The 19,847-nt window shown below is 43.7% G+C and overlaps 1 protein-coding gene and 1 pseudogene across 2 annotated transcripts in view; both read left to right on the top strand.

Annotated features, from left to right (window-relative positions):
• The window catches only part of SPIN1 (spindlin 1), a 71,666-nt gene that overhangs the window by 32,852 nt on the left and 18,967 nt on the right, over positions 1-19,847 (top strand). For both annotated transcript variants that reach the window (XM_058566055.1, XM_058566056.1), the window contains exon 3: positions 12,602-12,650. In XM_058566055.1, the coding sequence (XP_058422038.1) occupies positions 12,602-12,650 (49 nt within the window). The remainder of the gene's footprint in view (positions 1-12,601; positions 12,651-19,847) is intronic.
• Positions 14,777-19,313, top strand: LOC131420208 (general transcription factor IIF subunit 1-like; annotated as a pseudogene).

The raw sequence follows: 19,847 nt of genomic DNA, 5'->3' as shown, positions 1-19,847 counted from the left end.
CAAGTAGTGCCAAAGACTTACACAAAAAGCAGGCACCCCATTCTTTCTGATTTTTAAAATTTGTAAATAATATGAGTGTACAAATTTCTCTTGATCTGACGGTTTTAGATATTATGTATTGATATCAGTTGAGAACTTCATTTTTTTCGTATAACATCCTCCTCTCCCATTAGCCTTCTAATAAAGCCTCCTAATAAAAATTACTTTTGAGCCAAGTAATGCAGTATAATTACTTTTTTTTGTACAACAGTTTGTTTTTCCTGGAGTTTAGTGATTTATTTTTTTCTGTTTGCTTAATTTTCTTTCCAATTTGAAGTCTCTTAAACTCTCCGACAGCCTTATAAAACTCCTTTCAATGTAATTCTCTACGCATCAGACGTGGCGGATACTCCGTCTTTTCGTGTTTTCCTTAAAGACTGTCTCTAGCCCCGTCTGTCCTTTTCTGACCTGTGTTGGTTGCTCTCTTGACCTGCTGCAACGTTGTCCTCCTTGGGACTCCTTTTCCTCTCTGGGATGTTGGCTGCTCCTTGTTTCCCGGATGCCACGCCTTCCTTTTCCATGTGTACGCCGGCTGAGGGGACCCGTGTGCATCTTCAGGAAGCTTCAAGAGTAGGCACTGAATGAGTTGCTACAAGTGGAGTGTGTGGTGATTCATTCCTGTTCTTTACTTTTGTGCATGTTTGTCATCACCCCAACAACAGTTTTTCAAAAATGCATGTAGAAGATGAAGTTTTTTGAGATCTTGCATCAACATTGTTTTTATTTTACGCTCATGCTCAGGCTTTGGTGGGGTCAAAGATTCTGGGTAGGAAATGACTTTTCGTTCAGCATTTTCCAGACACTGCTCCATTCGTTGTCTTTGAGATCCCACTGTTGCTATTTGGGGAAGTTGGATGCCATTTTCATTTTCGAACCTTTGTATGTGTCCAGTGGTTTTTCCTTCTTCTCTAGAAACTTTTAGAATTGTCTTTTTCTGTGTTCTGAAACGTTAGGACAATGTATGTTAGCGTGGGCCTTCTTCACTTAGTGTTTCAGGCTTTTCAGTCCTTGGATTCATCCTTTAACCACGTGGACTGTGCTTCTCCTGTGACCGTCCTCCATTGCCTTGGCCGTCCTCCATTGCCTTGGCCGTCCTCCATTGCCTTGGCCGTCCTCCGTTGCCTTGGCCGTCCTCCGTTGCCTTGGCTTCCTCCGTGGCCTTGCCCGTCCTCCGTGGCCTTGCCATCCTCATTGCCTTGACAATCCTCCATTGCTTCTCTTCTCTCTGGAATACCTGCTGCTTGGAGGTTATGCCTCTTAGGTTGATCTTCGTTTTTTTTTTTTTTACCTCCAATTATTCATTTCCATCTTCTCATTCTTTCTGAGGGAGTTTGCTGACTTTATTTTCTAATCTTTTAAAAAAATTTTCAGTAAGCATTTTAAATTTCTAGGAGCTCTTTTTTGTTCTCATATTTGTTTCATAGATGCAAGTAGCTTACGTTTCTGAGGCTATGAAGGTGTTTTAAAAAGCCTTTCTTGAATTGGCTCGGCCTCTTATGAGTGTCTTTGTGTCTCTTTGCTTTTAGTCTCTGTGTTTCATCTGGAGGTTTTCCTTAAATCTCTTGTGATCCAAGATGGATCCTCCAGCAAGATACAAAAATGTTGACTGGAAGCTGTGTGTCCAAGTGGGCCTTGTTGCCTGGTGAACTTCACTCACATTATTGGGGCCTCCAAGTCTCAGTGTTTCTGGGTGTTTTCACATTTACTATGGATTTTCCAATTTCCTTCTTGTATTATGAGACTGTTTGTCACCTCTCAGATTTTCTGATTCTTCCGTTAAAGTTATAGTGTCATACTCCTTTACCGTCTGTTGAAACAGCATCCCCAGAGACCACTGCTGGTCGTACAAAGTGGGGCTTATTCAATTTGCTGAGCAGCAGGATAGTGTCACCTTGACAGCCTCCCAGGGACATTTCACAAGAGAGAAAGGTACTCACAGGGGCGAAGTGAGTGAATTGATAGGTTGGAGCAGTGAGTGGTGTGGAGAGGGTTGGTGAGGATTTGTCATCCAAATGAGTTGCTGGAACAGAGGTTGGTCTTTATCTTTGGAACATCTGAGTGCACACAAAGTTAGGTTAAAAGTTGGTTATTTTGGAATGTGTATCTGAATGAGGCTCTGTTAGAACAGTCTGAGTGTATATAGTTTTTCTTGCCTGTCGTAGTTTATTACAGTTTAAATAACTGGTTTGTGAGTCAGAACAGTTTATTTTATAAATTATTGCTCTATTTCTTTTCTTACTTCAGTCAACAGATAGATGTAGATGTAGTTTCCTGGGAAGGAACCTTGTTCTTTTTTCCACTGGAAGATCTGTGATCCTCAGATGGGTGGGATGACCCACTTCGATGACAAGCTGATATTGGTGCCTGTGGATATATACAAACGTACTTCTTTGTTACTCGGTTTCCACGTGTCAGTGTGTATTGGTGCCCACTCCTCAGCAGGATGGAGAGTTCTTGCTCAGGGCTCTTTACAGCGGAATAGTGCTCCTTATTAGTTTGTTTAGTAGTCAGTTATTGGACGATTAGAAATAATAACTGCAATGAATAGGCTTGTCCGTTTGTCTTGCCACTGTGTCATGGGGATAGATTTCCAGAAGTGGGATTGAGTCAGATCTTAAATGCAAAGTGGTTCTCTGAGATGTCACCGGATCCCCCTCCACGAGCCCTGTACCATTTTCCATTCCTCCCAGCAAGCAGCATGGAAGCGTTTCTCTCTCCCACAGTCTTGCCATTGTGATGTGTTGTCGCATGTTTGGGTTTTGTCCATCTGAGGGGTGAGAGATGATCTCTCAGTGTGGTTTTATGTGTGAGGTGGAGTATCTTGTCTTACTTGTAAGGACCTCTGTGGCCTTGCTTTTTCTTTTCTCATCTCACCCATTTTTCTTCTCTACTTTCTGAAGCTCTTCTAATGTTAGAGCTATTACCCTTTGTCTGTGGTGTGAGTAGTTTATCTTGTTCTTCCTACCGTGTGGAGTTGGCTTCTTGGAGACAGCGTCCTTCAGTCCCTGGTCTCCTGCTCCTGTCTCTGAGTCTCAGCTACTTTACAGAAGTCGTGCTGCACCTCTGCTCTCAGAGGTTGTATCTGTGGTTTCTCGGATCCTCTGTGTTTTTGATGCTTTTTTGTCTTATTTCCTGAAGGGTATCCTCCAACAACTTGGAGAGAAGATGTGTGTGAGATGTAAGTTTTGAGCCCATACATGAATGTAAATGTCAGTTGGTAATTTAGAGTATGGAATTCAGGGTTCAAAATCATTTTACCTCAGCTTTGAAGTCATCACTTATCTCTTGTTGTCTAGCCCAGTGTCGATGGTAGAAGAAAAGTCTAGTACCTCTTTATTGTTTTAAAAGGATTTTTAAAAATAGACTTTATTTTTTTAGAGCAGTTTTAACTTCATAGCAAAATTGAACAGAGGGTACAGTGGTTTCTCATATACCCCCTGCGCCTCTCCCCCATCTCCCCAACTAGCAGCATGCCCCACCAGACTGTACATTTGTTACAATTGATGAACCTACATTGACACATCATTATCACTCAAAGTCCATGCTTCATATTAGAGTTCACTCTTGGTGTTGTACATTTTATGGATTTTGGCAAGTGTATAATGACATGTATCTACCATTATAGTATCATACAGAGTAGTTTTCACTGCCCTAAAGTCTTCTGTGCTGCACCTGTTCATCCCTCCCTCCACTCCCTGGCGAACTGAACTTTGTACTGTCCCCATAGTTTTGCCTTTCCCAGAATGTCATCCAGTTGGAATCATGCAATATGTAGCCTTTTCAGGTTGGCTTCTTTCACTTAGTGGTATGCAATCCAGGTTCCTCCATGTCTTTTCGTGGCTTGATAGACTATTTCTTTTTGGTACTGAATAATATCCTGTTGTTTGGATGTGGTATAGTTTATTTATCCACTGACCTACTGAGGGACATCATGGTTGCTTCCAAGTTTTGGCAGTTATGAATAAAGCTACTGTAAACATCCACGTGCAGGTTTTTGTGTGGACGTAAGTTTTCAGCTCTTTTGGGTAAATGCCGAAGAGCATAATTGCTGGATCACATGTTAAGAGTATGTTGGTTTTGTAAGAAACGACAAGTTTGCATTCCCACCATTAATGAATGAGAGTTCCTCTTGCTCCACATGCTTTCCAACATTCGGTGGTGTCAGTATTTTGGATTTTCACCATTATAGTTGTGGAGTGGTATCTCATTGTTTTGAGTTTACATTTCTGTGATGACATATGATGTGGAGCATCTCTTTGTGTTTTTTTTGCCATGTCTTTGAAGTGTGTGTTAAGGTCTTTCGCCCATTTTTTAACGAGGTTGCTTAATCAGGTTTTCTTATTGCTGAATTTTTTTTTTTTTTTTTGTGAGGACAACCAGCCCTGAGCTAACATCCAATGCCAATCCTCCTCTTTTTTTTTTTTTTTCTGAGGAAGACTGGCCCTGGGCTAACATCTGTGCCCATCTTCCTCTACTTTATATGGGACGCCGCCACAACATGGCTTAACAAGCAGTGCATCGGTGCATGCCCGGGATCCGAACTGGCGAACCCTGAGCCACCATAGTGGAGCATGCACACTTAACCGCTTGCGCCACCAGGCTGGCCCCAGGTTTTTTTTTGTGTGTGAGGAAGATCAGCCCTGAGCTAACATCTGCCAATCCTCCTCTTTTTGCTGAGGAAGACTGGCCCTGGGCTAACATCCATGCCCATCTTCCTCCACTTTATATGGGACGCCGCCACAGCATGGCTTGACAAGCGGTGCATCGTTGTGCGCCCGGGATCCGAACCAGCGAACCCCGGGCTGCCACAGCGGAGCGCGTGCACTTAACTGCTTGTGCCACTGAGTCGGCCCCTCTTATTGCTGAATTTTGAGAGTTCTTTGTATATTTTGGGTAACAGTCCTTTGTCAGATATGTCTTTTGCAAATATTTTCTCCTAGTCTGTGGCTTGTCTTATTCTTTTGACAGTGTCTTTTGCAGAGCAGAAGTTTCTAATTATTAATTATTTCTTTCATAGATTATGCCTTCCATCTTATATCTAAAGAATCATCACCATGCCCAAGGTCATCTAGGTTATCTCCTATGTTATCTTAGAGGAGTTTTATAGTTTTGCATTTTACATTTAGGCCTGTGATTCATTTTGAGTTAATTTTTGTGAAGGATATAAGGTCTGTGTCTAAGTTCTTTTTGTTTTGCACGTGGATTTCCAGTTGTTCCAGCACCATTTGTTGAAGAGACTATCTTTTCTCCATTGTATTGCCTTTGCTCCTTTGTTGAAGATCAGTTGACTATATTTATGGGGGTCTGTTTCTGGGCTCTCTATTCTGTTCCATTGATCTAGATGTCTGTTCTTTGGCCAATACCACACTGTCTTGATCACTGTAGCTTTACAATAAGCCTTGAAGTCAGGTAGTGTCAGTCCTCCAGCTGTTCTTCTCCTTCAATATCGTGTTGGCTATTCCAGGTCTTTTGCTTCTCCATATAATCTTTAAAATCAGTTTGTTGATATCTACAAAATAACTTGCTAGGATTTTGATTGGGATTGCATTGAATCTGTAGATCAAGTTGGGAAGAACTGACATCTTGACGATATTCGTTCTTTCATGTGGACATGGAATGTCTCTCCATTTTTGTAGTTTTTCTTTGATTTCTTTTGTTAGAGTTTTGTAGTTTTCGTCATCCAGATCTTGTATATGGGATCTGTAGTGATCTCTTTCATTTCTCATGTTAGTGATTTGTGGCTTCTCTATTCTTAGTTATTCTGGCCAGGGATTTATCAGTTTTGATCTTTTCAAAGAACCAGCTTTTGATTTTGTTGACTTGTCTCTGTTGATTTCCTCTTCTAAATTTTATTGATTTCTGCTCTGATTTTTAGAATGTCTTTTCCTCTGCTTACTTTACATTTAATTTGCTCTTCTTTTTCTAGTTTCCTAAAATAGAAGCTTGGATTTTTTTATTTTAGATCTTTTCTCTTTTCCAATATATGCATTCATTAAGTTTCCCTTTAAGCACTGCTTTCTCTGCATCCCACAGATTTTGCTAAGTTGTATTTTCATTTTCATTTAGTTCAAAATATTTTTAAATCTGTCTTGAAATTTTTTCTTTGAACTATGTATTTAGAAGTGTGTTTAATCTCCAAGTATTTTGGGATTTTCCAGCCAGCTTTTTATTATTGAATCGAGTTTAATTTCATTGTGGTCTGCGGGCATACATTGTATGATACTATTCTTTTGAGTTTGTTGAGATGTGTTCATGATCCAGAGTGTGGTCTGTCTTGATGAATGCTTCATAGGAGCTTGAGAAGAAGGTGTATTCTGCTGTCGTTGGATGAAGGAGTCTATAGACGTCCATTATATCCAGTTGATTGACGGTGTTGTTGGGTTCAACTATGTCCTTACTGGTTTTCTCCCTGCTGGATCTGTCCATTTTGGATAGAGGGGTGTTGAAGTCTCCAACTATGATAGTGGATTCATCTGTTTCTCCTTGTAGTTCTATCACTTTTTGCCTCACGTAGTTTGATGCTCTGTTGTCAGGCGCATGTATATTAAGGATTGGTACGTTGTCTTGGACACTTGACTCCTTTATCTTAATATAATGCCTCTCTTTATCCCTGATGACTTCCCTTGCTCTGAAATCTCTCTGAAATTAATATTGCTACTCCCACTTTATTTTGATCAGTGTTAGCATGGATATCTTTCTTCATCACTTTGCTTTGAATGTAAATATATCTTTGTATTTAAAGTGAGTTTCTTGTGGACAGCATACAGTGTGGTCTTGTTTTTTGATCCACTTTGACCATGTCTTTTAATTGGTGCATTTAGACCATTGACATTTAAGGTGCTAATTGGATTAATATCTGCTGTATTTGCTACTGTTTTCTATTCATTGCCAGTGTTCCTTCTTCCTATTTTTGTCTTCCACTCTTTCCCTGCCTTTTATGGTTTTAATTGAGCATTTTACATGATTCCATTTTCTCTCTTTTCTTATATCAGTTATACTTCTTTTTTACTTGTTTAGCATTAGAGTTTGCAAGATACATTTACAAGTAACCCAAGCCCACTTTCAGATCATGCTGTTGCTTCTCTAGTATAACAACGAAGTACTCTATTCCTCCCTCCAGTCCTTTGTAGTGTTGCTGTCTTTCACTTGTATATATAAGCTATAATCATCCAAAACATTGTTGCTACTGTTATTTTGGACAAAAATCAGTTAAGAATATGAAAAATCAAATTTATTTTACCTTCACTTACTCCATCTCTGATGTTTTTTCTTTATGTAGATCTGAGTTTCTGAACTATATCATTTTCCTACTCTCTGAAGAATTTCTTTTAACATTTCTTGCAGGGCAGATCTCCTGGCAATAAATTCCCTCAATTTTTGTTGGAGCAAATCTATTTCTCCTTCACTTTTGAAGGATAATTTTGCAGAACACAAAATTCTAGGTTTTTTTTTTTTCTCTCAACACTTGAAATGTTTTACTCTACTCTCTTTTTGCGTGTATGGTTTTTGAGGAGAAGTTGAATGTAATTCTTATCCTTGCTTCTCTGTAGTTAAGGTATTATTCCCTCTGGCTTCTTTCAGGATTTTTTCTTTATCTTTGATTTTCTGAAGTTTGAATATGATATGCCTACATGTGGGTTTTTTTGTCCTTTATCCTACTTGGTGATCTCTGAGCTTCCTGGGTCTGTGGTTTGGTGCCTGATGTTAATTTGGGGAAACTGTCGGTTGTTATTACTTCTGTTCCTTTCTGGTCTTCCAGGCCCTCCCATTATGCATAGGTTGTACCTGTTGTTGTCCCAGTTCTCAGATATTCTGTTTTGTTTTCTTCTTGTCTCTTTGTTCTCTTTGCTTTTCAGTTTTGAAAGTTTCTGATGACATATCCTCAAGCTCAGGGATTCTTTCCTCAGCTATGTCCAGTCTACCAATGAGTCCATCGAAGACATTTCTTCATTTCTGTTACGGTGTTTTTGATCTCTACCATGCCTTGTTGATTTTTTTTTTCTTATTTCCGACTCTCTACTTACACTATCCATCTGTTTTTGCATGTTGTCTACTTTTTTCATTAGAGTTCTTAGCATATTATTCAGAGTTATTTTAAATTCTTGGTCTGAGAATTCTAACTTCCTTGCCATAAATGAGTCTGGTTCTGATGCTTGCTCTGTCTCATCAAAACTGTGTTTTTTGCTTTTTAATATGCTTTATAATTTTGTGATGAAAGCCAGACGTGTACTGGGTAAAAGGAACTCCAGTAAATGAGCCTTCAGTGATATGGTGGTGAGGTGTGGGATGGGCGATACAGTCTGTACTGCTGTGATTAGGTTTCAGTCCATAGTGAGTCTGTGCCTCTGGGCTGTGACCTTCACTATTCACTAGTGCGTCTCAGTTTCCTCCCCCCTTGTGTGATACAGGGTGGCTAGGGGGCTGAGCTTTGAAATTCCTGTCCCACAAGAGGACAACTAGAGAGAGTTGGAGTTGGGTATTTCCCTTCACTGAGGCCAGTTGGGCCCTGATACAAACGCCAGTAGGTTAGGCTCTGATGAAATAGTTTCTCTTTAGGGCAGGCCTTGTTAAGAACAGAATGCTGTTGGTGTATTTCAGAATGCATCCTTGTCCCCTCCCTCAGCTAGAGGTGGGAGAGGGTTTTCCTCTGATCTTGACTGTGAGAACCTGGTAGGGCGCCTGGAGGTAGAACTCATAACAATGTGGAGCCACCCCCCATGCCCCAGAACGACGGGATTCCCTGGAGTTTCTGTCTCCGGCAGTTGGTCAGTTAGCGTGGAGGTTTTCCTCTTCCAGCCCTCGTCCCTGTGGGTCTCTGTTCTGAAGAAACGTGCTTCTCTGTATCTGCATGTCTGTTTCTCCAGCTGTGGGGGCAGCGGTGTGCCCTGTGGCCTTCCTTCTCTGACCCATCTAAGAAGAGTTGTTGGTTTTCAGCCTGTTCAGCTTTTTGCCTGTTATTAGGATGGAGTGATGACTTCCAGGCTTTTAAAGTGCTGAACCAAAATGAGAAGTTCTCTCCATTCGTTTTTTAAACATTTTCAAGAGCTCTTGTTTTTTCTTTTCATGGCCTCCTGTTCCCATTTTGTGACTATAATGTCTTCTGTTTCCTTGAGGATGCCAATTCTGTTATTTAATCTTTGTGGTTCTTGGGTGATTTTATGAACAGCGGTGCTGCTTCTTTTTGTCTTTCTCGGTCATACCACTGAGGTTTTTTTCCATGACTTTTGATCATTGTCCATTCATGCTTAAGGATTAAGGATTAATTACGAATGGCTTACCTTTTCTTGAGTGATCAGTAGAAGATTGTGTCTGCCATGGTATTCTTCTGAATGGGAGAGGCAGCTGTGTGGGGACCTGTGTGATGTGTGGGCCTGATAAGCTTTGCCAGGCATGCAGGAACAGGGGTGTGGCTGAGGGGTACTGAATGCTCAGGTCAGCTGCCCTCTCCTCGTGTATCCGGTGTGGGAGGGCTGGGATCCTGACGCCTGGTGCAGTTCCAGTGGATCTTGAACAAGTCCTGTGTCTTCACGTCTGCTTTTGCATTTCTTACCTCCTTGTCTTTGTCCACTTAAGCCTAGAGACGCTCCAGGGGTGCTTCAGGTAGATTTGCTCTCTCTCCCATCTGTATCTCATCTTCAGCCATGAGCTGCCACTTGGTTCAGTGCCTGTAAACCTGCGGGGTGAAAGTGGGGGAGCGCGGCTCTCTCAGCAGTCAGGGCTGCGTCGCGCCGTCTTTATCTGTGAACCGGAACGGACAGTCTTACCCACACCAGTTGGCCAAATAACTTATTTTTCAGTTAACTTTTTAAAATTGTAAACGTAACATTACTACAGAAATTTGTGTTTAAAAAATACACATCTTAATATAAGACCAGAGAGAGAAAACTTTGCAGTTAACCCAGAAACCACCTTCCTCCGCCCAGGGGAACCACCGTTCTGAGTTTATGGTAAGAAGTCCTTTGTTTTCTTGATATTCTTGTTCCTTAGTGTGAATTTTGATCAATGTAGGAAGTCCTCCTTTTCTGCATTCCACAGATTTTGATAGATTGTGTTTTCATTTTTATTTCTTCAAAATAGTTGAGTTTTAATTGTGATTTTGTGTTTGAACCATGGATTTTTAGAAGATAGTTGTTTAATTTTCAAATACTGGAGTATTTCCAAGTATCTTATTTATTTCTAGTTTAATTCTGATGTGGTCAGAGAACATACTTAGTGTGATTTCACGTTGTTTGAAGTGTATTGAAGGTTGGTATTATGAGGAGCATGTAATGTACCTGGGTTAGTGTCCCATGTGAACTTGGAAAAAATGTGTATTTTGGCATTATTGGGTTAGCGTTCTATAAACTGTTAACTAAGTCAAGTTTGCAGTTTGTGATGTTCAGGTCTTCTGTAGCCTCTGATTTTCTGCCCACTTGTTATGTCAGTTACTGAGAGACAAGAGTTAGACACTCTAAGCATAATTATGGGTGTGTCGATTTTTGTTTTCAATTTTGTCAGTTTTTGCTTTATGTATTTCGCTATTCTGTAATTAGGTTCATACACACATAAGATTGTTATGGCTTCTTGATTAATTGACTTATCATTTCAAAATGTTGTTAATAATTATCTCTTCCTTTTTTTGTATGATCTCCTAATTGGCACACTTAGACTATTATTTATTTATTTTTTAAAGATTTTATTTATTTTTATTTTTTTCCCCCCAAAGCCCCAGTAGATAGTTGTATGTCATAGCTGCACATCCTTCTAGTTGCTGTATGTGGGACGCGGCCTCAGCATGGCCGGAGAAGCGGTGCGTTGGTGCGCACCCAGGATCCGAACCCGGGCCGCCAGCAGTGGAGCGCACGCACTTAACTGCTAAGCCATGGAGCCGGCCCTAGACTATTTACATTTAATATCATCATTGATATTGTTGGGTTGAAGGTATTGTTGCTGGATATAGTATTCTAGTCCACATGTAGGTTGTTTTGTTTATCTCTTTTAGCTGCACCTTAAAGATGTATTCCCCTGTCTTCTGGCTTAACATGGTTTCTGACAGCAGATCTGGAGCCAATATTTTCTTTCTTTCCCTGTATTTAATGTGTCTTTATTCTTTGGCTGTTTTAAAAATATTTTCTTGGTCAGTGGTTTTCAGAAATGTGATCAGTATGTGCCTTGGCGTGGTTTTCTTTGTTTTTATCTTACTTTGGCTTTGTTGAGCTTGTTGGCTGTGTGGTTGTATACTTACCGCATCTGGAAAACTTTCTGCCATTATTTTTTTCAGATATTTCCTTCCTTCGCCACTTTGTCCTCTTTTTCGTGGAGTCCAGTTCTGTTTACGTTAAGCCAGTTGATGTTGTCCCACAGGTGACTGAGGCTGTTCGTTTTCCCCAGTTTTTTCCTTTGTGTGTTGTTTTGGATAGTTTGCATTATTGTGATGTCTGACGTTCACTGATCTTTTTATCTGCGGGATCTAATCTGCTATTAATCATATCCAGTGATTTTTTTTTTTTTTTCATTTTGGATCATGTGTTTTTCACCAGTTTCATTTGTGTCTTTTCTTTTTTCCCCGTTTTTCTATTTTGAGTGTTTGTGTTTTCTTTTAAATATTTGAGCATATTTATTATAGTTCTTTTAACATCTTTGGCTGTTAATTACATCATTTTGGTTATAACTGGCTTGGTTCTGGGGTTATAGTTGCTGCTTTTCTGCATATCTAGTGATTTTTGTTGGGGCATTGGACATTGGAAATGTGTGGTGGAGCGGAGCGTTGGGGTTTGTTGATGTCCTTTAGTGAGTATTGGAGTTTGTTTTGGCGAGCAGATGCTGGGATGGGTCTGCAGCGGCTTTTATTCTTAAGGCCACTGCCGCCTTCCTGCTAAGGGGTCATCTTTTTGTGTTTTTTACTGACTGTCCCCCGTGGACTTTAAACAACTTTCATGCCTTCCCAGGTTAGTATCTAGCCAGACTTAAGACACCCCAGGTGTTTGGAGCCCCCTCGGAGATCTCCCTTGTTGCCAGCACTCTCTTCCACGACTTCCAGCCGCCTCGCCCTCCCCAGCTGCAGTCTGACTCAGCGTAGCAAAACCAGGTCGTGGTTTCCCCGTCCTGTACCGTTGTCCACAAATTGCTCTTGGGACGTGGTCTGGGTTAGTGTGGGTCCCGAGGGAGCTCCCTGGTTCCGTAGGCCTGTGCTGCCTGTCGCCCCCATGTCTGCCTCTGGGTGTTTCATATCTTCTGTCCCATTTTCTAGTTGTTTGTGGCAGGAAGACAAGTTCTGTACCTTTAGTGCTTTATGGCTAGGATTGTCACTTTGTTTTTGGGGTAGTTCTTGTGCATGGGATTTTGGTTTTGTGTTTTATGGCCGATTTGGGGAGATGAACTGGTGTCCCTGTCATTTATCTTTCCAGAACTTCTTATGTCTCCTTTTTAAAGTTAAGTAAACAAATGGCTTTTTACTTATTGGCTATTTGCAGTTTATTTTCATTTCATGCTCTATATAGCAGTTTTTCAGAAGTTTATTTTTTCCCAAGTTTGAACTCTTTTTTAACCAGTTTTCATTGACTTATACTCACTTCTCTTTTAGGCCATGCTGGTGTATCTGCAAGCATGATGAAGAAAAGGACGTCCCACAAGTAAGCAATTCGGAAACTATCTTGTAGGTGGCAGGTGTGCCTTTGGTTGTGTGGGATGTGAGATCACCTGCGTGAGGCCCTCTCTCCCCTGTAGAGAGGAGGTCTTGGCTCGCAGTGGCCAGCCTCGTGTACCTCACTGCACGTTGAGCAGGAGTGTGCCATCATGTCCCCATCCACTCCCTTCTCCCTGGCCTGTCCTAAGTGTGCCTGGGTCTGTCCTTCCACCTTGAGGAGCCCCTGGGCAGTGATTCCCCTCCAGCCTGATGGGAGCTGGACTGATGGAAGTGTCATTTGTGGTGAGGATAGTGGGGCACGGTGCACCTCTCGTGCATCTCTCCTTGAAAGGGCTGCACTCTCGGTGTGCGGGTTCCTCTCCGGGTCTTGGATCCGCTGCTGGACAAGGGGCTCCTTGTGGACAGAGCCCATAGCTCATGCTTGAGGGCCTGGCTGGCGCGCTGCTGGGCACACTCACTGCTGTATAGCATTTTCAAGTGAATGAAGAGCTTATAATTTAGAGAAAACATATGCATGTTGAAAGAATTAAATAGCCATGTATTTTAAGTGACAAATGTGTTATAAATCCTAACATCCATAGGTACCAGAATGCAGAAGCCACTTTTCTCTCCCTGAAATCTTTTTTTGTGTGACATAGTTATATCCAAAAAGAAAATCGAGATAGTTTGTTAAATAATAACATCCACTTGTACTATATTCTCTTAATAGATTTCACAGGTACCCACCGGTACTGGTGACTGCCGCTCCGCATGGAAACCACTTAACAAATCAGTTCTGATTGTGTGAGTCTTAGTCATAGATTGTTAAATATGGAAGAGACCCTCCTTGGCCCTAGCACCCCGAGCCTCTCATTGTAGCAGTCATGCCCAGTTATTTGTATGGAAAGGCTCACACACCCTGGTCAGCACACTGTAGTGGTGGGAGGGTGTGAGAGGCCTCCTGACTGTGGCGGAAGGCCTGCATTGGTAAAGTGCCCTCAGTGACTGTGTGGTGAAAGCAGACCTGCCTCCGTGTAAGTGAATACGTGGATCCGTAATGTAGCTATCTGTACTATTCAGTGTGGAGAGTAAAGCTGTGAAGGTAACATAAGTATGCTCTCGTGTCTCTGCGGGTTGATAAAGCGTTTCTCAAATTTCGTTCATTTGCCTGTCACCTTCATGGTTCTGCCATATCCAGAGATCTGATAACTTGGGTATCTCCACTCGCTACCATATCATGACCATCTTTGGGAAACCATCTCTTGGCACAAATAGAAGGTAACAATAAAAACAGAAATACAAGCCATAAATATTAGGTAATGATAAAAACTTAAATACAATGGGGAATAAAAGCAAATTATGTTAGCTTTGCAAGACCACAACAGTCATGCCAAGTAGATTTTGCCAATTAGGTTAAAATCAATGGCTTTGAGAATGTAATGTGCATTCTGTTTTATCCGTTTTTACATATTTCCAGATATTTGTGATTAAAGTTCGTTTACTTTGGATTTTAGACATGCACGGGTTTGGGCTCTGGGGCCTGTTATTAAATGCGTTTGTGTGAGGGAGACGTCATGTTCCTCTTCCTGAGCAGTGTTGTTCGTTAACTTGTGGCTTTGGTGGACTAGTTGTCTTTTTCCCCTAAAGCACAAAGAATAAACATCTGCCTGTTAAATGTGTGCAGTTCATGTGTGTACTTGCTGAAGGAGGTACTTGTCCTGTATGTCGTGCGATGCGGAGAGCTTGATCTACTGCATTACTAAGAGGCGTGCTGTCCCATTCACAGACTGGAAGCCTTGAACATGTCACTGTATAGCAAAAGGCAGAAGTGGAAATGAAAGGAAAAGTTGGCAATTGTGTTTTCCTATTTTTTCTAATCTTAATGCAAGTATGAAGATGGGTGGAGTGGAAGAAAAGACTGAAATGAACGTTTCCACGTTTCTGAAAGGATGGCTGTTATTAGTAGCCTATGGAGGGGCGAGCAGGGCTGGTGGCTGGCGGAGAGGCCTCTGCCTAGGAGCTGGCCGTGGCCTGGGAAGCCTGCTGGCTCAGCTGTGGGCTGTCGCACGTTCCTTCGTCTGCCTGGTTGCTCAGCTTACTCATGTCATGTCTGAAGTCACAGTGTTGGCCTTTCAGCCTAGAGTCCTTTCTACAAATGAAATGTTTATGGACACCAAATAGAGAAAAGCAGAACTGGAGCCTCATTCTTTGCCTGCCCCCACTGTGGTGCTGCAGGGAGTAGGGCACTGGGGACTCGTCGTGTGCAGCCACTGCCGCGTCCTCGTGCTTCCCCTGCTGGCCCAGGGGGCTGAGCAATAGCCCCAGTGCAGACACCTCTACTTGCTTGAGAGAGAGACAGGAACGTCCAGGAGACGAGTGCCGGCAGAGCCGTCGTCCTGAGCAGCAGCCCCTGTCCCTGTGGGTGCTGGGGGTTCAGGGCATCAGGTCTGCAGTGCTTGGAGCAGGGCTGCTGCACCCAGAAACGTCATGGGTCTGGGTCTTGTTTTTGTTTTTAAAGTCAATAGTAACAAATGTATGTGCCTTCTGGAGGCCGGACCACTCTGTGTTTCGGGGATAAGCTGATGGATAAGCCTTTCCCGGCTTCCAGGAGGGAGGTTGGGAAATGTGTCTGCGTTGAAAGTACATCTTGGGCTTCCAGGTTGATTTTCCCAAGATCGGCGGCATCTCGGGCTTGGGCTCCTTGATCGGGGCCAGAGAGCCGACACCACGAGGGTGGCTTCCCCAGGACTGAGGGAAATGGAACCCGGGGGAGGCCAGAAGGACCTGGATCGGGCTGGACCTGAACCACAGACCATCACCATGGCAGCCTTTGGCCCCGGCAGCCAGAATGTCACTGAGTATGTCGTTTGAGTTCCCAAAAACACAACTAAAAAAGACAATATCATGGCCTTCCGTGAGCCCATAAAGTCAACCTCGCCTCTTGGAATCAGGCCTGGCTGGAGCGTGACCTGAGCAACAAGAAGATTTACCAAGACGGGGAGATACCTGAGTCGGGCGCAGGCAGCGGGTTCAACCACAGCCTTTGGGAGGAGGCTCGCAGGAAGAAATTCGACGTCATCCTCAAGGAGTTGCGGCCAGAGGACCAGCCCTTGCTGCTCCGTGTCAACAGCAAAGCAGGCAGGAGGTTCAAGGGCAAAAAGAAGGGAGGCGTGGCAGAGAACACATCCTGTCGCATCTTCACCCAGTGCCCCGACGGGGCCCTCGAGGCCTTCCCTATGCATGACTGGTCCAACTTCACACACTGGCCCGGCACCGCATGCTCACTGCCGAGGAGGCCGAGGAGGAGTGGGAGAGGCGGCACAACGTCCTGAACCACCAGCATCATGCAGCAGCGGCGGCTCAAGGACCAGGACCAGGGCCAGGACGACGAGGAGGAGGAGGACAAGGAGAAGAGAAGCACAGCCGGAAGAAGACCAGCGAGCTGCACATCCACGACCTGGGGATGTCGTCTGGGACAGTGAGGCCAGTGGTGAGGAGGGCAGCAGAGCCCCCAAGGCCAAGAAGAAGGCACCGCCCAGCAATGCAGGCAGAAAGAAGAAGGGATCAGATGACGAGGCCTTGGAGCACAGCGACGGCGGGGACCTCGAGGGCCCGAGGTGGACTACGTGTCTGATGGCTCCAGCAGCTCCCAGGACGAGCTGGAGGGCAAGCCCAAGGCCTCCCAGCAGGAGGAGGGCCCCAAGGCCATTGGCGAGCAGAGCCAGAGCAGCGAGGAGGAGAAGCCGCCCGAGGAGGAGGAGGAGGTGCCCACGCCTCAGGAGAAGTGGAGGAGAGACAGCAGCGATGGTCGCACAGTTCACAGGAGAGCGACAGTGACAGTGAGCCGCCTCAGCCCTCTTCGTGGCGAAGATGACGCCCCCCGAGAGGGAGCGGAAGCCCTCAGGAGGCAGCTCTCGGGCAGCAGCCGGCCTGGCATGCCCAGCATGGAGAGCGCCACCGCCTCCTCCACCCTGCAGGCGGCCGCCAGCAAGCTGGAGCAGGGCGAGCGGACAAGAGAGACGCTGATGGCCGAGCGCTGGAGGCTGGACCCTGGACTGCAGTTGGTCCGGGAAGTTGACCCCCAGCGGCGGGGACGTGCAGGTGACCACGCCGTGCACCACTACCTGATGTGGAAGCCCATGACCACCAAGGACCTGTTAAAGAAGTTCTAGACCAAGAAGACGGTCTGAGCAGCCAGCAGATGGTCAGCGTGCTTGCCCGGATCCTCAAGCGCCTCGATCTGGAGCGCAGGATGATGGACAAGAGGCGCTTCTCCCTCAAGGAGTGAGGGTTTGGCCCACCCACCTGCCCAATAAACAGGCTCTTGTCTCCAGGGGGAAAAAAAAAAGAACATCTTGAGGGGAAAGTGTAGATGGGGGGCGTGTCACGGGTGAATTTAGCCAGGGTGGTTCTGTGTTTCAGTTTTCAGATGTAAATCTGTGTTTTTTCTTTTTCTGATTTGAATAGTGGATAGATTTCCATTTCAGGGCACTGTTGGAAGACATGACCCGGCGTTGGTATATTTCCCACTAACATATCTTTAGAAAATGGAGCAGGAGCTCACACACTGACTATTGGGATTTCCAGGGAGTGTTTTCCTTCCGTTTCATATGACACAAATACTTGTGCCTGACAAAGACTGTCCTCGTCCTCCTCCTCCTCATGTCCTTGGTGTGGTCCGTGTAGTCCTCGTGGTGTCCCTGCCAGGTGGGAACCCTGAGCCCTTCTGTGCACAGAGAGGTTAAGTACCTTGTCTGAGGTCATGCAGCTGAGAGGTGACCGGGCTAGGATACAGACAGAGGATCGTCTGACGAGAACACACAGCAGCCACGCCATACTTCCCAAGCTGCCTGTTTTGTTGTCTCATATCTGAAAAATGGGTTATTTCAGTCATAAAGACACAGATTAGATAACTGTTGGAGCAGCCGTCTAGATGAAGCATGGTCTTGACAATTTTAAATTTGTCAAAACATGTAATACTTCTTCATCAGCTTGCAGTAACTGCTGTTCACACAGTGACAGTGACTAGCACCTAGGAAGACCCTCGAGGCATCTGGCTGTTAGCTGTGGACCTCTCCGGTGTTCTCGGGGCACACGGTGTAGACAGAGTAATGAAGGAAGCCAGAGTGATCCGGGTGGACAACGGACCCTTTTCTCCTCCTGTGCTTACTCCTCACTGTAAACTGAGAATGACAGTATCTGCTGTAGGACTTGGATTAAGCAACAGGTACCAGAGACGTGTTTTTGTCTCTCTCTGCTTGCTAGTATGCATCTCACAGAAAGACAATAAATTTGATTTAATCAGTATTTTCTTCTGAGATCTGCTAGAACGCAGAAAAGGGGCATTGCTTTTATATTACAGTACTAAGGATAATAAGGAAAAAGTGTCAGTAATTAATTCACACCACACAGTACCTAGTGTGTGACAGGCATTACTGGTTCATAGTAGAATTGTGATAGTCGAAAATTTAACAAGTATAGTGCCTCTAAATATTGGCTGCCAAAACAAGACATTTCACTACTGACAAGGAATAGGGGTCATTTTAAGGCATTAAGGGAGTCTAGGTGAAGGATGAAAGGGCTTCCCACACAGGGTTTTTTTTCTTGATGACAAAATAGAGTGGTACTTGCAGAACTTATTTAAAGTACTGAGCAAAGTGCATGGATGTCTCTGACATGCTCAGTTTACCCTTTTGGGAACACAGGTACATAGAAATGAGTGTTCCAAATCATTGCTACCGCGGTGTGGTGCCCGGGCCAGCAGCAGCAGCCGGTGTTGGGAGCTTGTTAGAAACTAGCCTGGTCCCTCTCCAGACCTGCTCGGTGCATTCGGAGTCTCTGGGGCAGGGCTTGGCAATCTCCAGGTGAGTGAGGCCTGCCGGATTTGAGAAGCACTGGCCTAAACCGTTGTCAGAGGTGATGTCTTGGGCACCTCAGAGAACTCCGCCAGGGTGTGTGGAAATGACGCACAACTAGAGCAGAGTGGTTGGACTGTGTCCTTGTCAGTGTTGACGCCCCTTCAGAAGACAGGAAAAGCTGTTGGTAGCCATCGGGACAGAGATCCTTCATCCCTAAGGAAGCCAGATACCTTCAGTCATTTTATTTTTCTCCTTGAACCGTGTGTTTCGAGAAAAGCTTCTGGAGATGAGGACAAGGAACGCTGTTAGACTCGTTTAGTTCCGGTTTCTCTGCTGTGTCCATCATCGCTTGGATCCCGGCACGCGTGGCCTTTGGTTTGCACCGCTGTGACTCCAGCGTCCTCGGTTGGGTGAAGCGTCTTGGTATTTGCCTGCAGTGTTGCCGTTTGGTTATTGACTTCCTGGAATGTGGTAGTTAAGAGCATGTTAGATTCTTTCCCAAGAAAATACCCGAGATTGAGAGCTGTTGAAAATGCATGTGTCTGTGGAGAACATAGATAAAATCACGATATTCACAGAGCTCTCATTTTGAATCAAGAAAGTTCCTTTAAGCTGTTAATCTCACATCTCTGTTTATGCTGCTCTTATATTGAACTGTCTAGAGATGACCAAAGGGTGTTTGTTCATTCTGTACCTTTTTCTACTAATCTGACGTGTTCCTATTACTAGCTCTCATAGCTACTATTTCAAGTTGTGTAAATAAGCCTTTAGTTTTTATTAAAGTTTTTCTTGTGGATTTTTTTAAATCTACATTAGCAATTAGAAATTAAAATAAATATAAAAACTTGTTTAGTATGTAATTTTTAACTTTTCTAGTATAGAAATTTTTAAATATACACAAAATATAATAGACACAAATATGGAGGAGTACGCAGTAAATCCTGACTGCCCGTTACCCATCTTCAGCAGTTATCAACGTTTTCCCCAGTATTAGATATTCTTAGTGTATTACTTGTTATTTAGAGAAGTTCTAAACCTTGTCTTCGTGTAGATGCTAGTTCGAAGAACTTAAATCAATTTATCATCAACTTACATATTTCTACTCTCTTAATATTAAATAATATTTAATATTTTAATATATATTTTAAAATATTTTTAAACAGTCTTCTTTGTAAACTTTGGCTGCAAGGGCATTCAAGCAGCTGGGGCCTTAAGGGCCCAGTAATTGGGAAGCTTGACTAATGATTTTAAAAAGTAGTATATTGTTCTAATTACTCATTTTTAGCCTTTAGTATTCATTGGGAGGAAACTATCTTTTTGCCTCCGCCTTTTCAGTCAGATTGAGT

This window comes from Diceros bicornis, chromosome 22 (assembly GCF_020826845.1).
Source record: "Diceros bicornis minor isolate mBicDic1 chromosome 22, mDicBic1.mat.cur, whole genome shotgun sequence".
NCBI lineage: Eukaryota > Metazoa > Chordata > Mammalia > Perissodactyla > Rhinocerotidae > Diceros > Diceros bicornis.
This window is presented reverse-complemented; position numbering and strand designations above follow the sequence as displayed.